This window comes from Corvus kubaryi, unplaced genomic scaffold (genome assembly GCF_017639235.1).
Source record: "Corvus kubaryi isolate FWS band 111438036 unplaced genomic scaffold, C.kubaryi_AGA036_p1.0 37284, whole genome shotgun sequence".
Taxonomy (NCBI): Eukaryota; Metazoa; Chordata; class Aves; order Passeriformes; family Corvidae; genus Corvus; species Corvus kubaryi.
The window spans coordinates 5963534-5980440 of NW_024581088.1; the positions used below are offsets into that span (position 1 = coordinate 5963534).

Sequence of the window (16907 nt, forward strand, 5' to 3'; positions counted from 1 at the left end):
GTGCTCCTCCCCGGGAACCCCCGGCGGGGATGCCCCCGGCCGCCTCGGGGGAGCCGCCGCAGCCCGGCCCCGCTCCCTGCCCGGTCCCATCCCCGCTCCCCCCGCCCGGAGCATCCCCTGCGGGGCGTGCAGAGCCCCCAACCCGCGGGGAAGGAAGGACGAGCCCCGTCCGGCTGCGGCTTCCTCCGCAAGCCCTGCCTCGGTGCACGGTGCCCGCCCCCGGCCCTCCCCCGGCTCTCCCCGCTCTGAGCACCCCGAGCCGGCCGGGCCGAGCCGAGCAGCGCCGCGCCGCCTCCAGGGGAGCCCCCTGAGCGCAACAGTTGCCCCCAAGCCGCGGCCACCGCCCCCCGCACCCGGGGGAGCCCCCGGGGGACCCTTCGGCACCGGGAGGAGGCTGCGCGGAAGAGCCGCCGCCGCTTCGCCGAGGCACCGCCGCTCGCAGCGCCCGGAGCTGCCCGGATCCGGCGGTTCTGCCTCTCCCGGCGATGGAGCGGAGCCGAGGGGCCGAGCCGCGGCTCCTCCCGGCCGGGCGCAGCCGCCCCATCCTCCGCCTGCGGGAGCGGAGCCGCCCCGCCGCCTGGCAGCGACCCCTCTGCTGAACCCCCCCGGCCCCATCCCGCACCCCGCCCGGAGCTCCCGGGCATCCTCGGGACCTCCCGCGCATCCCAACCCTTTGTGCATCCCCCAAACCCCTTTGTGCGCTCCTAACCCCTCGTGCGTCCCCTCCACCCCCCTGTGCCCCCCTTGTGCCCCCCCAGCCTCGCCACCCTCCCTTTGCATGCAGCCGCCGGGCTGCGGGAGCCGCTGGCCATGGGCACGAAGCAGACCAAGGGCTGCCAGCCGGGCAGCGCCGGGGAGAGCCCCCCGGGCCACCACCGCAAGAAGGCGGCCCCCAGGGAAAGGGGCGATTTCCTCGCTTCCCTCGTGGTGAAGTCCGGCGAGAAGTTCGGGAAGGGGGCTGGCGGCAGCTTGCCCCCGTACCACCGGCGGATCTGCATGATCCAGGACATGCTGCTGCTGGTCAAGCAGGGCAAGCAGGAGGAGGCCACCGAGCTGCTGAAGAACCTGCGGCAGGTGAGGATGGGCGGGTTCCTCCAGAGGGAGGGCGGCTGCGGTGAGGGGGAAAAGTGTGGGAGCGACCTATCCTGCTTTGTGGGAAGCCCAAGCAGGGGCCACGCTCCGCTTTTGCGGGTCTGACTCTCGTGGCGTCATTTTGGGGAAGTGGCAGAGGAGCTGCGGGGTGGTCACGGTGTCAGAGAGGGGGAAATACCCCCGGGGAGGTGCTGCGCGTTGTCTGCAGCGAGGAAACCCTGCCGGGTGCATTTTTCCCTCCTTGCCTTCCTCGCTGGCGCCGACAGCTCTGGGATTTCTAGCTTACTCGAGGTGGTTCCCACTCAACTTTCCAAAAGTTTGGTGTTTCGAGCAGCTCCGTAAAAGCGCCGAGGCAGTTTGGAGCAGGCAGCTTTTGAGAATCAGCTCTTTTCCTCCTGGCTCAGAAGCAGCCAGAGTTGGCAGCGTTGCTTTTTTATCTCGTTCTTTTTGACGCCAACAATCGCGTGGTGGAGTTTTGCTGGTGTTGACTGGGAGAAACGAGACGCTCTGGGGGAGTGGGGAATTAATTGTAGGGTGCCCGAGACCTTTTGCCTTGAGAAATCTGTTTGAGCTGGGCATTAGCTGGGAAGCAACAGGACGGAAAGTTGCTGTGAGCAAACAGAAAAGGCAAATTAGCATTTAATCTTTTCTGCTGATAAAAACCACCCGAGTGCTGGGCGTTTTCAAGGCTCTGGGGTGCGCAGGGCTTTGGGGAACAGCGAGTTTTCCATGCAAACCCAAAGCAGATCCATCTTCCAGCTCGGTGTAACCAGTTCTGCCAGCTGGGGAAAAGTTGCTCAGGTCTCTGCTGGGCTTCGGGAGCTGCTTTCTTGCCCTATGGTCTGGCCATGGAAAAGCACAGCTGGTCCAGTCTGGTTTTCTTTTGGGATTTTGTGTTTGGGATTTGCTGTTAGCATTTTTTCCTCCCCCATCTTTTGGCCCAGGTAACTTTTTAGCGAGTGGATGTGTAGTTTGGGGCATGTCCCTGATCCATTCAGCCCACTTCCATTTATCCCTATGCCCAGCAGGTTTAGGATGATCTTTGGAGCAACCCAGCTGAGAAATCTGAACTGTTTCACATGATTTGTGGTGGGTTTTTTATGGAAAACTCTCACCACTTTCAACTTTGGGATAAAATACTTTTCCTGAGGTGAACGTGCCGCCTCTCTGGGAATTGGGGGCACAATTCCTTGGGACAAAGACTTCTCCATTTGGGATCTGTGTGGCCGTGGGGGTAGAGCTGGGCAGCAGATCAGAGCCCAAATGTTGCACCCTCTCAGCCACGCCAAATCTTTACCGCTGCCGCAGCCCATTGGAGCTGGCAGAAGGACAGGTGCTAATTTTAGAGGGTGTTTATCTCAAACACCTCCCCAAAAAATAAACCTTGGGGCCTGGGAAATGCCACAAATCACTCCCAAGTTCTCCCTGGCTCCAGACTGGTTTTTCTCAGGTCTGTCCTCACCCTCTGATAGTGCAGAGTGAGGGAGCTGGGCTGGGTCACCGTGGATGCCCTAATGACAAACCTGACCACGGGGGAGCCCTGGTTGCTGGAGAGGGGAAGAAAAAGCTAAAAATTCATCTTAAACTGCTGGGGGAAGCAAGGAACCTGTTAGAGTCAGGTACATCTCTGGCAGTGAGTGTCTCTGAAGAGCTTGCTCTGATAAAATAAATCTTAGAGTGTCAAAATAGAGAACGCTTTGTCCCAGATACTATAATAGACTCCAGGCAGGTTTTTAATGAGGTGGTTTTATTCCCTGCCTCCAGGGAGGGAATGTGGGATGCCCCACTGAACAAATCCTGCCTGCTGGGTGGTTTTCCAGCTGCTGGATTTGGGGAGGAGATGTTTTAGAGGGGCATTGGTGGCTCCAAGGGGCCACTTGGGTTGTTCCCACTCTGGCAGGAGCTTTCCAGAGCTGAGCTCTTGGAGTATCTCAGCCTGAAAGTGAGGATTTGGGGGGAAGGATGAGCTTCCCCCTTTGGAAAGGGGTGGATGGATGAGCCTGGTGGGGCAGAGATTTTTTTTCCCTGAGCCATTTTTAGGGTGTCTGTGGCTGCTCTGTGTAGTTGCTACTGGAAAACCAAGGGTTTTCCAGCAAAACTGGGGTATTCCTGACAAACCCAGTGACCTGGTGCCCAGCTCTCAGCTGAGAATTTTTTTAATCCCAGGCATTTAGGTCACTGGGAGCCTTTCCACTGACTTCAGCAGGCTTTGAGGCCAGCCCAGCGTGCTGCTGAGGGGTGGGGGACAGCATCCCTGCCTGTGGAGGGGCTCCATCATTTTTTTTGGAGCAGGATGAGCACATGGCCAGAGGTGAAAATCTCTGTCTTTTCAGGTCTCCATGCCATGACATCCTGCAAGACAAGGTTGGGGGGCTTTTTCCTGCCTGCTCCCACAAAAGCTGTGTGTGATAATCAGGGCAAGGCTGCAATCCCGAACTTTAAACCCTAACCCAGCCCCTCCACTGACACCAATGTCCACTGTGGCCTTTAGGATTTCTCCAGATTTATCCATCCTTCTCCCTCCCCCGACGTTGGAGCGATGCTGTTTTCCTTCTAGGCTCTTGTAAGGATTAATTTGTGTTCCTGGGAACGCCTGAGGGTTGCAAACAACTCTAAAATACTGAGATACAAAGTGATTTTTTTTTTGTTTAAAACGATAGAAAGCACGAACAGCAGACAGACTTTGCTTCTCACAGAGGTCAGCAGTGGTCTCTGGTGTGGAGGCAATTTGATCCCACTGCCTGCCCTCAAAATAACACTCCTGTTATTCCTGCTGCCAGCAGCCATTCCAAAGGGTTTGTGCTCCTCTGGCACAGCCAGGCTGATTTAACATCGAGCTCCTGGGACACAGTTACTCATTTCTTTTTCCTTCTTTCTGCTCTGGAGTCCAAACCCCACACTGCAAAATCCAAATCCCCCAAATCCCAACAAGTGCCCGCTGCTCTCCTTGGCTGAGGTGTTTTCCCCTGAGCCATCCCCACGGTGCTGCAGAGGGAGGATGCTTTTGGCACTTAAATGCAGTGGAAAGACACTGAAAGAATTAAAATTTGATTGAGGCTGGAGTTCAGGCTTGCTGGTCACCTGGAGGGAGCTGCTGGCCTTCCATGGAAGTAATTCCTGCATGGAATAACTTGGAATTTATCTGTATGAAGTGACTTCCTAGGTTTACCTGGCAGCATCTTCTCTGCTTTCCAACAAGGATCTGCTGCAGGGAGAGGCTACAAAACGAATTCATTCAGCATGTCCAGCGCTTGAGCCATGGGAATCCATTCCAGACCCTTCACTCGATCCAGGTGGGAGAATTCCAGCCCCACTATTCCCAGTACCACCAGCTGCAGAGCAGGATAGGTTTTAACGTTACAGAGCGTGGCACTTTTATTTTTACTCTTCTTTTTTTCCCCCGCCATACTCTTGAGTTTCAGTGCTTGAGGCAGCCAAGCAGTGTCAGTATATTAAATTCTGGGAGTGTCTCTCCTGCTGGGGAGAGGATTTGTAAAACAAAGCGTGTTTTCCTCCTCCCTGCTGCCAAACGGGATCGCTTTTCCCAAGTGAAACGGGGAAGCGCTTCCCAGCACATTACGTTGCGCTCCAGGAATTTGCCATTGGTTATGGCTCGACGTGGAGCTTTTGCTGCTGCTCTGGGGGCTGGTGGGAGAGGGGAGGAGGAGGAATCCAGCAAATCTGAGCATCCTCTGCACAGGGCAGGTGAGCAGCAGTTCCAGGGATTAAATGGGGAAAAGGAAGCGAAGTGTGGCAATAAATCCCTGGGTGCTGAGGCCAAATGAGAAGGTCCAAGGTGTGGCAGAGCTGCAGCACTTGGAACGTGGATTCTCTGCTGTGCCAGCCTGAGGTGGGCACTGCTGGGGTGTGGAGGGCAGGGGAGAGGGGTCAGGGCCCCAAATGGGCAAAAACACCACCAAAAAATCCCATTTGCAGGAAAGGGCTGGGAGCAAATGAGCTCTGTGCCCACCAAGCCGTGCGGAGCCTGTGGCAGCCCCCTCCTGGCTGTGATCCAGCCCGTGATCCCTGTGGTTTATCCCACAAACATCCCACAAACTGCTGTGGGTGCAGGTGTCCCCCTGCCCCACCTGAGGCTGAGCCCTGGATTCTCTGGCCAGAAGCTGTGGGGGAACAAGGCACAGCCTGAGCAGGGCCTGGGAACTGTGTGGCACAGGGATGTTTAATTAATTAATGATGGATATCTTCGTTGTAAGAGGGGGCTTGGCCAGTGGGAATGGTAAAACACCAAAAAAAATTAAAAATACTGATGGAGACAGCTCACTTGGGGCTCCTGTGACTCCTTTGAGACACAAGAGCTGCGTGGAAACATTAAAAAGACTCGTGGCTGGACTCTGCCACCACTGTGTGCTTGCTCCTGGCCCTGGAGCAGCATTCCCATGGAACCCATCCTGTGTTCCAGGAATGCTGGAGGAGCTCAGCACTGTTGTGTTTGCCCCACAAGTGAATTCCTGGTCCCTTCTCCTGCCTGCTCAGACCAGCTGATGCACCAGAGGTGATCCAGCCTGGGGTCTCTGGGCTCCTCCCAGCCAGCAGAAGACAGGGATGAGGAGTTTTGCAGGATTGGGATTGTTTTTCCTCAAGTGGGGCTGGGCAGAGGGAGGGAGCTGCCCTGGCTGCAGCGCCGGGCACCGCAGGGTGGAAGTTGGGTAACCCTGCTCTGAGAGGGGTGGCTTTGGGGTGAACACTCATTTCCTCTGCTTCAAGCTGCTGATGAAACCCCACCAGCGCTCCCCACAATTCTTTTTAACCCTTAGGCTGCTGGAGGTATTAACAACAAACGCTCCTGGCAGTGGTGGGGCGTCTCCTGCTCCAAACAGGGTCTCTGCTGTTCCCTCCATGCTCCCAAACCCTGCCCTGCTGCTCCCTTGCAGCATCTTTGCCTTCTTCCCATCCTGCTGCTCCCTTCCCATCCCCAGTGGGATGTGTCCTGTGCCTGCTTGTCCAGGCAGCCTTGGATGTCATGAACCCCCGGGAAGGTGGTGGCTGCTGCTGCTGCTCCTGGGGGAAATGTGTCTTGGCGGGGAGAGGGGGGATAATCATAAAGTGGGGCTGGGTTAGGCTGGGCTGGGTTGGGCTGGGTTAGGCTGGGCTGTGTGCTGTGGGCATCTGGAAGAGAGAATGAGCTCCTGCCTGTGCCCTCACTGCAGGCAGAAATCTCAGAGCTGGCAGAAGTTCATGGTTGTTGTTACACTCAGCCCCTGCTCAGCACTTTCTCTGTTTGTATAATTGCAGGAATGTGTCTTTTTTCCCCCCAGGCTCTGCTGTTTTCACACCTGAAGTGAAATGCAGCAGCTTGGGGCTCCAGCCCTGCAGCCAGCCTGGCATGCACCTTTTTTTAATTTTATTTTTCCTCTTTTTCTTTTTATCTTGCTTCAGACTGTGAAAGCCCAGAGTGTGAGGACGTCTCCTCTCCCTGCCAGCGCGTGGGTGTGACGGCTGTGTGGGCAGAGCCCTCCCTGCACATCCCAGCGCTGGCATCTGGGCTGTGCTGCTGTGCAGGGGGCTTGGGGGGCAGGAGTGGGGGATGATGCACCTGAAATTCAGAGTATTGGAGCTTTAGGGTTTGATGTGTTGGGGGATTTGTGGCTCTGGCCTGCTCTTAGCTAAGGGAGGTGGTTCTATATTAATATTCATTTCGTTCTCCTACAAGGGATGTGGAATTTCTTTAGTATTCAACATCTTCAGGTCCTGGCCAAAAGCCTAATATGATTTAATGCCTGATTCCATTTCTCTTTCTGCGTGTGTGTCTCAGCCTCCTTCTCTTTCAAATTTTGGAGGAAAGATCACTGCATGGTGAATTTCATCTTGCCTCTAAAAGGAAAAGCAAATTGTCCTTTCCATTCCTCTCCAAGCCGAAGGTTTTAGCTCCAATTATTCCCAGCTCTGACCTTGCTGCTTGGAGAGCAGGAACTGCTTAGAGCTTTCCAGAGTTCTCAGATCTTTTCAAGACTCTTTATCTTTCAGACTTCGTGTCTTTCAAAGTCAGAGGCACTTCCTTTGTGCGAGGAGGCTTTGAGCTTCGCCAGCTCCGGAGAGAGCCAAGGGGTGGGAGCTGCCTTCCTCCTCGTGCCTTTGGGTATCTCAGTGGATATCTCATTCCTTAGGGCCTCTTTATATCCCAATAATCTTCCCAGAGTTCTGGCTGTCCTGCTTTGCAGAGCAGGGCTCAGGCTTGATATTGCTGGGGGAATTTCTTTACGAGATATTTCTGTGTTTTCCAATGGTTCCAAAATCCTTGTTGGCCCATGGAGGTTTTCCTCGAGGTCTGCTCCTCCCCAGCACTGGATCCTGCTGCTGGCTGCTGATCTCAGTCCCTTAATGTCCCCTCTGCCTGTGGGATTTGTTTCTGAGCAGCTTTCCAGGCCTTTCCCTGCTCCTGCTGGCGCTGCCCATTCCAGTGCAGCATCCATGAGTGCTCGGGGATTGCATTTGGAGGAGATTTCAGTGGGGCACTGGAATATTAATTCCAATTCTAACAGCACTTGTGTTGGAATGAAGGTTGGTTAATGAGAGACCAGCCTGGAGCAGGAGCCTGGAGCAAGAGCCTGGAGCGTGTGGGTTTTTTTGGAGGATGGGGATTTGTGTCCTGGGTTTTTCAGCTCCTTGCTTTCTGTTTAGCCACAGAAAATGAGGAAATGGATGTGAGGGACAGGACCTGCAGCTCTGTGGGAGGCGAAGTTCTGTTTTCTAACTCCCAGCATGCAAAACACACCGAGGTGAGCGAGCTCTGCCTGTCCCTTCCTCCCACTCCAAGGACGAGCTTGGAAAACACGATACTGAAACCTCCTTGAGTGATTCCTGTGCCACCTTCTCTCTTAGTGCAGAGATTCCCTGGATTTTCCTGATGGAAAGGCACAAGGCTTTGAGCCAATCTGTGCCTGGGAGCCCCAATCCCATAGCTGGGAAATTCCCAGAGCTGCCTCTTCCCCTGTCCCAGGAGATGCTTAAACTGAGCCCACTCTGGAGCTGGGAATATTTAATTCCCACCTTGTTCTGCAGGGCTGTTCCTTCACCCCCACCCTCCCCAAGGCTGGGATCTTGGCACAGGAATGAAATCCCAGCAGGGGAAAGCGAAGGCTGCTGAGGAAGGAGAGCAGCCTGCAGTGGGAAATGGTTGTTTTGGCCGGGGATGTGCTGAGGGCTTTTCCTGGGACACCTCTGTCCCCGTTCCCACGGAGCACAGAGCTCCTTGTGGGGACAGCTTTGGGATTTGGGGCATCCCCACCTCCAGAGGGAATTGGAATACAGGAGGTGTGGGGGTTTGGACCTCGATAAAAGAGCCCCAATTCCCTGCACGAGGGATGAATCGAAGCTGCTGCAGCATCTAGCCCAGGTTTGGTTGGTGTTGAACAAACCCCAAGCCCTGGTTCAGCCTGAGCTCCCCAAAATCAGGGCAGTGGAGCCCAGATCTCTGCAGAAACAGGACTGGAACCTGCCCAAAGAGCCCCAAAGCCTTGGTTCATCCTGGAATCCTGCCATGTATTTCCATTTATCCATCAATTTGGATACAGTTCTCTCTGTTCCAGCACTGGAAGAAGAAGGGATTTGGGGGAAATCTTGCTCCCAAATGTCTCTGTGGCCTTGCTGGGCTTGCAGAGAAGCAATTTGGGATGAGAGTGTGAATGACCTACATCCATTATTTACATCCAGCCAAAATCATCCAGGATTGGATTAAATCTCCATTTAAGCAGCCGTTTTTTTGTGGTTTAAATCTTGATTTAAGCAGCCAGTTTTTTGTGGGTAGGATTTTTTGGGGGGGGTTATTCTGTAAGAAAGAGGATGTTTTCCTGTTTGGTTGTAAAAAGCTGCTCCTGCTCAGTGTAATTGGATACTTCCTTTCCTGAGGAGGGAGCCTGGTGTATCTGGGGACATTTATTTAGGCAGCTGTGTGGCTGGGTGAGAAAATTTGTGTGTTTTTATTCTGGTGGGAAATGGTGAATTTGGGGTTTACAGGAATAATTGATCCTTTTGTATCTCTGGCTCGAGTTACACAGAAATGAAAGAAACTGAAAGAGCAGAAAAGTGGTTTTGAATGGTCTTTGATCAGTTAATAAACTCAAAATATGCTGGATAAGACAGCAGACAAAGCAAATGTCTCAAAACACATTTGGCATTTAAAACTGGTTGATTCATTAAGTGGAGAATTAATTGTGCATCATGAATTACACTTCTGGTCACCATAATTACAGATCTTGCTCTCTCAGGTTGCAGTTTTACTTGCAGATTGGAAAATGTGCATTTCTCCTTTGTACTCCTGATTTTTTCATTGCTGGAATTCAGTGTTAAACTGGACTAAGTGAATTAGAATCATTCAGGTTGGAAAAGATCATGGAGTGCAACCTTTGAATTAACTGAAATTAAGATGTTTTCTTTGTCCACGTGAGAGAACCAGACCCTCCCAAAAGCTGTGTTTGCACTTCATTCTTTTCTGGTTGTGTTTTTAGCAGTGACTTCCCTAAAATCATTGGCAGCTGTGTCCTGCCTACCTGGGCTAACAGGAGCTCTTTAAAATGAAATAAATCATAAAATTTTAGTACTAAAGCCTGACCAGAGGTTGGCGTCACCCTAAATTGTTGGTTTGAAATCTGGGTGGTTTAAAGTGAGTGTATTTTAATGTTTAAAGCTATCTTATAGAGCAGCATGAATTGAATTTTAATGTCACTGAATTGAATCCTTGGACAGCCCATTCCTTAATTCTTCCTCAGCAAGTTTGGGCATTTCCTGGTCACTTTGATGAGCCCAAACCCTTTACTTTTGGGTTGCTCTGGAGAGACCGAGCCAGCTGGGAGGATCCCACCTCACATGCCAAGGTGGATCCTCAAAGGAGCATCCAAATCCCCTGGGGCCAGACAGGGAAGTCACTATGAAAACTTTCTACAAAGATTTTATTTTCCAACCAAAATACCAAATGCCAGATCTAAAAATCTGATGCTGCAAATCAAAACACACAAGCATGGCATAAAACATGGGAAAGGCTTCATTTCTTCCTTTAATCCCCAAAACTGACTTTTCTTTGTTGATATAAATCAGGGACAAGGTTCCCAGTTCCCTCTGATGTAGAGCACAGCACTGACTGAGTCTCAGGATGGGAAATGGGAGGCTTTTGAGCCACCCTGAAAAATTTGGGATAATTTCCCCAGGCTGATGGTCTCATCCATTCCCTTCCCCATTTTTCTGTGGGTGTTTTGAGAGGAAAACCTCATCCCAGCAGTTCCCTTCCTCGGGCCACCTGGCAGCCTCTCCTCCAGAGGCCAAAGTCGAGGTTTTATTGCGTGTGTGCCATTCCCAAGCTGTCAGGCTGTTTAATGGGATTACAGAGTGCCTGCCCAGGGAGCAGGGATGGGATGGATACAGCTGGACTGCATGGGGTGCCTTTGGAGGGGAATTCAGAGCATTCAGCAGGACCCTGGTGGTTGCAGGTGTGGAGCTGTTCCTGCTGTCCCCGCTGAGTTTGAGACTCTGCTTTTCATCCTCTCTTTGGGTTAGAGGTGGAACTCTTCACCAGGTACCCCAAAACCACAAAGTATCACCAGGCTGGTTGATGCAAACAGGCTGCCATGGCTTCAGGCTGACAGAGGGGAGATTTAAATGGGATATTGGGAAGGAATTCCTCCCTGTGAGGGTGGAGAGGCCCTGGCACAGGGTGCCCAGAGAAGCTGTGGCTGCCCCATCCCTGGAAGTGTCCAAGGCCAGGTTGGAGCATCCTGGTCTGTGGAAGGTGTCCCTGCCCATGGCAGGGGGTGGAATGAGATGAATTTTTAGGTCCCTTCCAAGCCAAGCCAGTCTTTGCAAGATTTGTGGATTTGGGAAGGGATAAAGGTGTCTCAGCTGGATGTGCACAACATCTGCTCTCCCACATCTCCTTTTCAGTATAAAAATCCAGTCCTTTCCGTGGCATTCTTCTCTCTTGCCTCATTGCTGTAGAACAAAGGTGTCAGCAGCTCCAAGAGCTGCCAGGCCTCCAGGTTTTCCTGGATTTTAGGATGTCTGCATCCCTGTAAAGGCCCTGAGTGCCTTGTAAACAACATGGGCGCGGGTGTGCGGCATCCAGCACATCCCGGCCCTGCTCCCACGTGGGGACCAGCTGCTGGAACTGTACCACTTCCAGGCAGGAATTCCTGGCATTTCTTGGCAGGGGAGGAACGTCCCAAAGCTGCCTTTCCAATCCATGGCACTGGTCATCCAGTGGGAAGGCTGAACTGCAATACAGGAGCAGCTTCGGTGCTTTTCCTGAACTCCTGCTTGGTTTTCCCTCTGTTTTCCTTCCCACCCTGGTGCTGTCCAGAGGAGGAGGAGGAGGATGGAGAAGCTGGCACAGTGCAGTGTGAGTTTTGGCTCTGAGAAACTCCTCCATCCTTTTTTAGATGTGGAGCAGTTCTCGGATGAGATGAACTCCCTGAAATTCTCAGGAATCTCTGCTTGGGGTGCTTTCATCTCTTGCCTGTCAGCTGTTGTTCTCCACCAACACAATGAAAATAAATCAGCCAAACTCCTCTCCTGAAAGAAAATAAATCAGCCAAACTCCTCTCCTGAAAGGTCTTTTTAAAAAAAAGACCTCTTGCTGTTGCCACATCGTGTAAATCAAACTTTATTTTCCTCAAGGACTCGTGTTTGCTTGTGTGCCCTCCCTTTGGAGGAGGGCAAAAATACAGGAGTCTGGAATATTCCCAAAGGCAGGAATACAGTGCCATTCCCACAGGCTGAGATCATTCCATTGATTGCAGGAAGATGGGAATGACGCATGTGAAATCCTGGTGGGACCCAGTGCTGACCGAGCTCCATCTCTGGATGTTTCAGCTCTGACTGACCCATCCCAGAGCCAGCAGGATGCTGGTTATCCCACCAGAGAAATGCTGGAATCCCCATCCCTGGAGGGATTTAAGGGATGTGTGGATGTAGGGTTTAGAGGTGAGATAGTGGTTGGACTCGAGCTTTTCCACCCTAAATGATTCCAAGATTCTTTACCGGGAAAAGCTTCTGTACTGCTCGTTTTGCAGAGGGAATGGAGGAGCAGAAAGGCTGAGCATCCCCTTGGCAAAGGGGAAGAGAAGCAGGGAATTCCCAGGAACAGGAATGAAGTGCACAGAAGTGGCAAAACCATAAGCAGGGCTCCGAGCAGCTGCTCCTTATCTCTTCCTGAGCAGGCACATCAGGGAAGATAAAGTAAAAAGGGAAAAGATAACACAGATTGAGTCTGCCTGGCAGCCTGGCTCTCAGAGAGAGCTTTTCCCAACCTATTTACTTGTCAGAGGTGATTTTGGATGAGCCTGTGGGATCTTCAGAGAAAACCAAGGTTTTTTTCTTCCTGTTTCGTGCCTTGCAAAAAGGGAATCTTCCTTCCTGGCATGAATTTTTGGCATTTCTTGGCTCGGCGTTGGTCCCGAGGCTGGATTGGTGTCACTGAGTGCTAAATGCCACCCCGTGGCTCACCCACATCTCTGATTCCCCACACACCAGTGGCTCCTCCACTTTAAAACCAGCTCAAAACCAGTCATGTTTTAATGATATTGAAATCAGCTGCTCGTGGCCATTTGAGGAATTCCAGCCCGGGGTTGTGGATGTCTCAGTGGGACTGGAGCAGGGAAGGGAAGGCTCAGCACAATGAGGTCATCCTGGCTTTTCTTCTTGCTCAGCTCATCATCCCGCATCAGCTTTCAGGGATTATTCAGCCCCGTGGTTGGATCTGAGCAATGAGATTAAGGAGTTTCTGGGTCCTGAAAGCTTCTGGGGTTCTCCTTCCTCTGCTGTTCACTTCAGGAGGAGCTGCTGGTGTAAAAAATATCAGTGGTGGCTATTTTGGAGTTGGAAAAGAAATATTCTGGGCTTGCAGTGCCGGAGCTGGGAGTAGGAGCTGCAGGCCACAAGGCTTTGTTCCGGCACCTGTGGGAATATCCTGTGGCCACAGCATTCCATGGAACCCAGACTGGTGCTCCCAGGAAGGCTCAGCCACCCACGGGGAAGCAGGAGGGATTAGCAGGGTGCTCTGTTACCGGTGGCATTCCAGGCTTCTCTCTGGGGACACTTCCTGGGGTGGTGTCACATTGTGAGGAATTAAGGGAATAGCCCAGGGCATTGAGACATGGATGCTCTGCTGATATTCCCACTCTGGAGCTGCTCTCTGCCTTGTTCTTGGGTGTCTTTTGGTCCTCACCCCGACAGTGAGGGCTGGGTGGAAGCCACTGGGGGCAGGAAACTCCTACTCCAGGCTGGGAGCGGTGAGAAGGAAAAGCCTGCACTGAACTCTGCGCAGCAGCTGTGACTCAGCAGCGGGAGCAGCAGGTTTTCCATGGAGCCCTCTCCTGCAAAGTGAGCTCCAGGCGTGGTTTTCATCGCCCAGAGTGGCAGCTCACGGCTCCTTCTCATCCCTCGGGCCACAGATCCATCACAAGCTGGATTTCCCTGGCACAGCTCCCCTGGGCCAAGGTGTGTTTTGTGTCTCATCCTCCCGAGATCCTCTGGCATCCCCGCTGGGAAATCAACAACAGCAATTTAATGGCCCTGGCTGTCAAACAAAGCAGAAATACTCGATTTTAGTTGGGGGGTGGGTGGTGGGTTGACACCTTTTATTGCTGAAAACTGGATGTGATCCTGCCTGTCCCAGCAGGAGGGATGCTCCTGCTTCTCCTTGCCTAGCGTGGGGGTCCTGTAGGTTTGGGGGTGCTGAAAGCACCCCTTCCCCTCGGAGAGGACCGAGATCCTACAAACAGGGCAGGAGGGACAGGGCACAGCAGCAAAGCTGTTTATTGCCTGTGTCTGTTCAGCACCCCCGGGGAAACCTGGGGTGGATTTCTCTTGTCAGCCAAGCACGGGGGCTCTCAGGCCATTTTTGGGTTAATCTGTCCCATCACTGAGGCTCAGCCACCACCCTCTGGCCTTACTGGAGCCTGGAGTGTGGTGAAATGAAGAGGAGGATCTTAATGGCACTTACTGGAAAGGTTGGCTGGCTCTGGGCTGGCTCTCGAGGGCACAGCTTGTGTTCCCTGGGATCTCATTCCCTGATTTTGTGCAAAATGCTTCTTCCAGTGCTCACTTGAGCTGCATCTCACTCTGGGGTGTCCCAGTCCTTCCCTGTGCCGCTGTGAAGGGAATTGGGTGGAGGAAAAAGAAGTTTTGCTTAACAAATTCTGTCTTAAGTGCTCTGCTAATCCAACCCCCTTGGCCCCAGCGGGATTTAAACATGTGCTTGTAGTTAATCAGGTATTTAAGTGGTTTTCTGACTTGGCAAGCCTGAGAGGAGATATCCCAGAGGAGAAGGAGGAGAGCAGAGTTGTGGCCTCCCGGCTGAAGGTGTTTGGAAATGGGGATGGTGAGGGCAGCAGTGTGAGTTTGGGGATGGGGGTTTAACTTGCTGTGACTCAGTTTCTCCTTTTGTTCAAGGGGGAGACATCAGAGATGACAAAAAAGGCAGTGGTTTGGTGAAACAGGGCGAGCTGGGATCAGTGTTTGTCAATAAATACATCCCAGCTGGCAGTGGAGGGCACAGCAAAGGTCCTGCCAGGGGCTGCTGAATTCCAGGACTGGCATCTCCTGGAGAGGAGGGCCCTGCCAGGCACCCAGGGTGAGACCAGAGGGGTTGAGAAAGGATTTTGAGGGAGATCACCTCCCCTCACTCTTTGAACAGCTACTTGGGGAACTCCCAGCTGTTTGTGGGGCTGCCCAGGAGAGGTTCCATGGAGTGTCAGGAAGATTTTCCCTTGGCTCATGGATTCCACCCCAGAGCCCCTGAGCAGGGTGGTTTTCCCACCTCAGTCTGATTTTCTCGCTGGGTATTTCTGCTGGGATTGCTCAGGAGGGGCTGCTCTGGGATTTGTCTCCACATAACCAGGCAGCATCACACAGCACTGGTGTTATTATGCAAAGTGTGGATTATTTAATCACACTATTTTTTTTCTGCATTGATTTGCCATTGCTTTGAATCCCATTACAGGAATCTGCTTCATTAATGGACTTTGTCCATGCTCGAGATTAACTGGAGATGCTGGATTTGCAAATGAAAGAATTGAAATTCATGTTGTCCATGTTAATTACTTGAGTGATGCTGGCTTCCTTGGGGAAACCTTTATTTTTATTCCACTCCTGCTGCTTTGTCTTAATTCAGAAAACGAGTTTGGTGCTGTGGGATTGGGTTGGTTTTTCTCCTTTGCTGGAATTCCCTTTTAACCGTTGGGAAGGTACAAAGTGGTTTCATGGAATAGGCTGTTCCTGAGGATAAATTTTAATGCAAAAAAGGGTCAGGGAGCTTTTATTTCAATGTTTAGTTCAGCCCTACTTCCTCCTCTTTTGCTTTGAGCTAAAATCTCTCTGTAACTTGTTCCCTCTACATTTTTACCTTGCAAAATCTCTTAATTCCTGCTGTCATACTCAGCCAGATTCTTGTGCTGAGTGAAGCAAGGCAGCTGTAAGGAGTAATTCCACTATTTTTGCTGATGAAAAAACAGGGATATACCTGGATTTTGATATATCCAGGTATTGCTATTGATCCAAACCCATTTTTTCCCTCTGCTCCTGCAATGGTGTAAATGGCCCAAAGAAAGAAAAAAAGAAAAAAAAAAGGCTTGGCATGATTTTATGGGAGTCAGCTGCAATTTGTTCACTTAAATTATCTTTTTGTCATGCTCACATTATTCCACAGCAGCCAGCTTGGAGAGTTAATTGAATATTTGTGCCTCTCATAGATGCCTTCAATTACTTCCCTTGAATAACTCTGGCAGAGGGCTGTGATGAGGAATCACTGATGCTCATTTTCCGTATCAGAAATATCTGAGGTTTTATTCCAGCACCTATTAAAGGATCCCAAAGCATTCCTCCAGTCTCCCACCCCGAAATTCCATCCCTTTCAAGCAAAGTTTAGCATCCATTGAGTGTTAACAATGCATCTCTTCGTGGCTAATGCAATAATAATCAGCTCAGGGCTTGGAAATGGAAGCAGGTTTTGGACAGCAGTTCTTGGGTTGCAGCCTCTCATTGTGTGTGCAGGAATGGATTGATTTCTTCTGGCTGCTGTGGGCGTGCCAGGAGGCTTCCAGGTGAGACAGGAACATCATTATTGATGCTGCAGGTTCTCTGGGAATTTCACTGCCTTGGGATGGTGTGGGAATGTTTCCCAGGGCTGGGCAGAGCTGTGCCTCAAAAAACCCCGCCCCCCCCCCCCCCCCGATAAGTGTGGGCAATCCCCACCTCAGAATTTTTGGCTGCACCTATCAATCCCCTGAAATTATCAAGTTTCTTTCTCCATCGTTGGATTGCAACAGCTCTGCTGGCTGAGGAGGGCAAAGGGGGGCCATCAAAAGCAGCGTTTTTGAGTGGTTAAAAAAGCAAATGTGTTGTTTCACTTGGCTGTTCTGGGATTGCCTGCTCCTGGGAGCAGCAGATCAGGATGGGCTCAGAGAGGGCTTTTCACCCTTTGTACATCAGGAGACCCACGCTGGCCTCCTCCTGAAGTCTCTTGTGGTCACAGCTGCTGGGCCAGGACAACAAATCCTGATTCCCTCCTCAGCAGAGCCTGGCAGCTCATGCAGTGTTGTGTTAATTGTGAAGGGAGGGTGATTTGGAGAAGGTGGCTGGGTTAGAGCAGGGAGGAGTGAGAAGTGAGGACTCCCAGTCTCTCATTTGCTCTGTTAGACCAGAGCCAGGTGAGGCTGATCTTTCCTGCATCCTCCATCCCATCAGCCAGACCTCAGCTCTGGGAGGATCCCATGTCCTCTTGCTGTCCCAGGCAGAGGCTGCCTGACAGCAGCTGGGGACCATCTGGCCCAGCTCAGAGCATCTGTTCTGCTGCCATGCAGGGCTTTCCA

At 52.1% G+C, this 16907-nt stretch overlaps 1 protein-coding gene across 1 annotated transcript in view; it reads left to right on the forward strand.

The window, feature by feature from the left end:
- Positions 1-259: 259 nt before the first annotated feature.
- The window catches only part of LRRC75A (leucine rich repeat containing 75A), a 57685-nt gene continuing 41037 nt past the window's right edge, over positions 260-16907 (forward strand). Inside the window, exon 1 of the mRNA XM_042026102.1 lies at positions 260-1074. Within this exon, the coding sequence (XP_041882036.1) occupies positions 811-1074 (264 nt within the window). The 5' untranslated portion in view covers positions 260-810. The remainder of the gene's footprint in view (positions 1075-16907) is intronic.